The sequence below is a fragment of the Engraulis encrasicolus genome, chromosome 22 (assembly GCF_034702125.1).
Source record: "Engraulis encrasicolus isolate BLACKSEA-1 chromosome 22, IST_EnEncr_1.0, whole genome shotgun sequence".
NCBI classification, from domain to species: Eukaryota; Metazoa; Chordata; class Actinopteri; order Clupeiformes; family Engraulidae; genus Engraulis; species Engraulis encrasicolus.
In genome coordinates, this window is record NC_085878.1 from 11,440,740 (window position 1) to 11,443,239 (window position 2,500).

A 2,500-nucleotide genomic window follows, 5' to 3' on the forward strand; every position below is an offset into this window, starting at 1 on the left:
GTAAGGTTTTTTGACTTGCCTATCTCCACAGTCTTTCACCCTCTCTATCTCTTAAGAGTTTCTATTTATATTGAAATGAGCATTTCATAACTGCTGTTTTGAAGTTTTGATGTCTTTGTCCTTTTTTTCTCTTTATAGTCTTAAATTGCAATCCCAACCATGGGACCATATTTCACTTTTTAGGCTTTCCCCTCCCTTGAGATAGCCACTGCAGAGACATGAAACAAGTCAACAGAAAATGATTAGTCATCCTCCAAGCAAGACTTTACCCTAATATGGTCCTTCTCTCCTCACTGGTGTACTGTTGTAGCAGTATCATAAAAAGTGAAACACTACAAATGTGCAATGTCTGCAGTTTGCAATCAGTGCGAAATCAGACACACACACACACAGACACACACACACACACACACACACACACACACACACACACACACACACACACACACACACACACACACACACACACACACACACACACACACACACACACACACACACACACACACACACACACACACACACACACACACACCTTTCAGAAAACCAGAAGGGGGATATGTTTCAGATTTTAAGCAATATCGATGGAATTACATTAAACTGTGATTAACATTATGTGTAAAAAGTAGCTATATCAAAACCAGAAGGGGGGACAATCAACCCCATCCCCCCCCCTACAAATCGCACCCTGCACACACTTGCATTTCCCGATGAAGACTTTTCCCAATTCAATTCATATTGAAAATTGATGTCCTAATTCTCTGAGTATTGTGTCTGTATGTGTGTGTGTGTGTGTGTGTGTCTGAGGTGTAGTTGGCCGGTCATGGTGGCAGTTCATCCTCCATCCCCACACCCCCATCCTCTACTCACAAGTCTTCACCAGAGCTCCTCTTTTGGGCATCCTAATTCTCCAAGTCCCCCTTTAATGTGTATCTATGCTTGTGTCTGTATCTATGTGTGAGCCTGACAAGGTGAAGTTGGCCGGTCACGGTGACAGTTCACCCTCCACCTCCACCTCCACCACCCCACGCCTTCACCCCCCAGCCCCAACTCACAGGTCTCCATCACAAGCCTCTCCGAATAGATCTGTATTTACAGCCCAGGTGTCGGAAACAGCTGGTCAATCCATTTAGCCTAAGGCCACTGATTTGTTCGTATTTACTACGGCACCCAAAGAAAAGCCGGCCTGTTTTTTCCTACTCCCTTTCCTATTGATCCGGCGCTTAGAAAATCTGCTCTGCTGTCTAAACACTATTGATTCCCCCCTCCTCTCCGCTCGGCAAGCTCCCGCACCAGTGTATAAAGGGACTGGCTGAATTGAAATTTCATTTCCGACAACTTGTTCCTGGTATTTTTAGGTGCCCTTTTTTCTCCTCCTTTTCTCTCGTCTGTCCGTCCGCTCCTCTCACAACCACCCCTTCGTCTTTTTTGATGGAAGGGTACACGGCCAAAGCCAGGGGCGCCGTTAGGTGCCAGTCGATTGCACGCCAGCTGAGGAGGAAGGCCAGAGCAGGTGTGGAAATCTCAGCAGCGCTGAATGCCCTTGCTTTCTTCCTTCCTTCCTCTCTCTCTCTCCCTCTCTCTCCAGCTTTCTTCTTTGCCACTGACCTCTTTCTGTTTCTCTCTGTCTCTGTCTCTGTCTCTCTCTCTCTCTCTCTCTCTCTCTCTCTCTCTCTCTCTCTCTCTCTCTCTCTCTCTCTCTCTCTCTCTCTCTCTCTCTCTCTCTCTCTCTCTCTCTCTCTCTCTCTCACTTTCTTCTTTGCCCCAGACATCTATGCCAGCATGAGGGCACACTTAGATCTTCAGTGGACAGTGCACACCACATCGCACCCCCTGTGTTGCAGTTTTCAGGCTGACCTGGAAAGCTCGGCACACATAAGCAGTTGTTGATCGTTTGGATGAACATACTCCTGTGCATTTCCTTGCAGCAATTGTACAGGGAATTTGTATGCACTCGGAAGTAGTTTTTTGCACTTAATGCTCTCTGTATGCTGTTATTGCAGGTTTTTCTTAAATTCATGAAGGCGCCTTGATATTGTATGCAAGTTGTTTGGGTTGAAACATTGTCCTTTTTTAAACCCATTTAAACTTATACTCGTGCATATGGATGCAAGTATACACATTACAGTATGCACACCTATATCCATACCTGTGGACACACACACTCCCACATGGACAGTCACAAGTCGCACGCACGCACGCACGCACACACGCACGCACTCACGCACGCACGCACATGCACACGCATACGCAAATCCATGCACACACAACAAATCCAGCCAGTGTAAGTATTTACTAGAGTGACTGTTTCCTGTCTCTATGTAACGTCTGTGTCTGCGTATGCCGCTCTCCTCTGTCTGTCTCTCACAGCTGCGGGACAAGATGTCAGAGCTGCGGACGGTCCAGACAGCATGGGAGGAGCAGCGTGATCGCCAGAGCCAATGGGAGAGCCAGAGGGCCGACCTGCAGGCCAGACTCCATCGGACCCAAGAGGAGCTAC

General features: G+C 47.4%; 1 protein-coding gene across 2 annotated transcripts in view; it reads left to right on the forward strand.

The window, feature by feature from the left end:
* The window catches only part of LOC134438509 (centrosome-associated protein CEP250), a 209,862-nt gene that overhangs the window by 129,777 nt on the left and 77,585 nt on the right, over positions 1-2,500 (forward strand). For both annotated transcript variants that reach the window (XM_063188086.1, XM_063188087.1), the window contains exon 11: positions 2,371-2,500. This exon is cut by the window's right edge and continues 17 nt beyond it. In XM_063188086.1, the coding sequence (XP_063044156.1) occupies positions 2,371-2,500 (130 nt within the window). The remainder of the gene's footprint in view (positions 1-2,370) is intronic.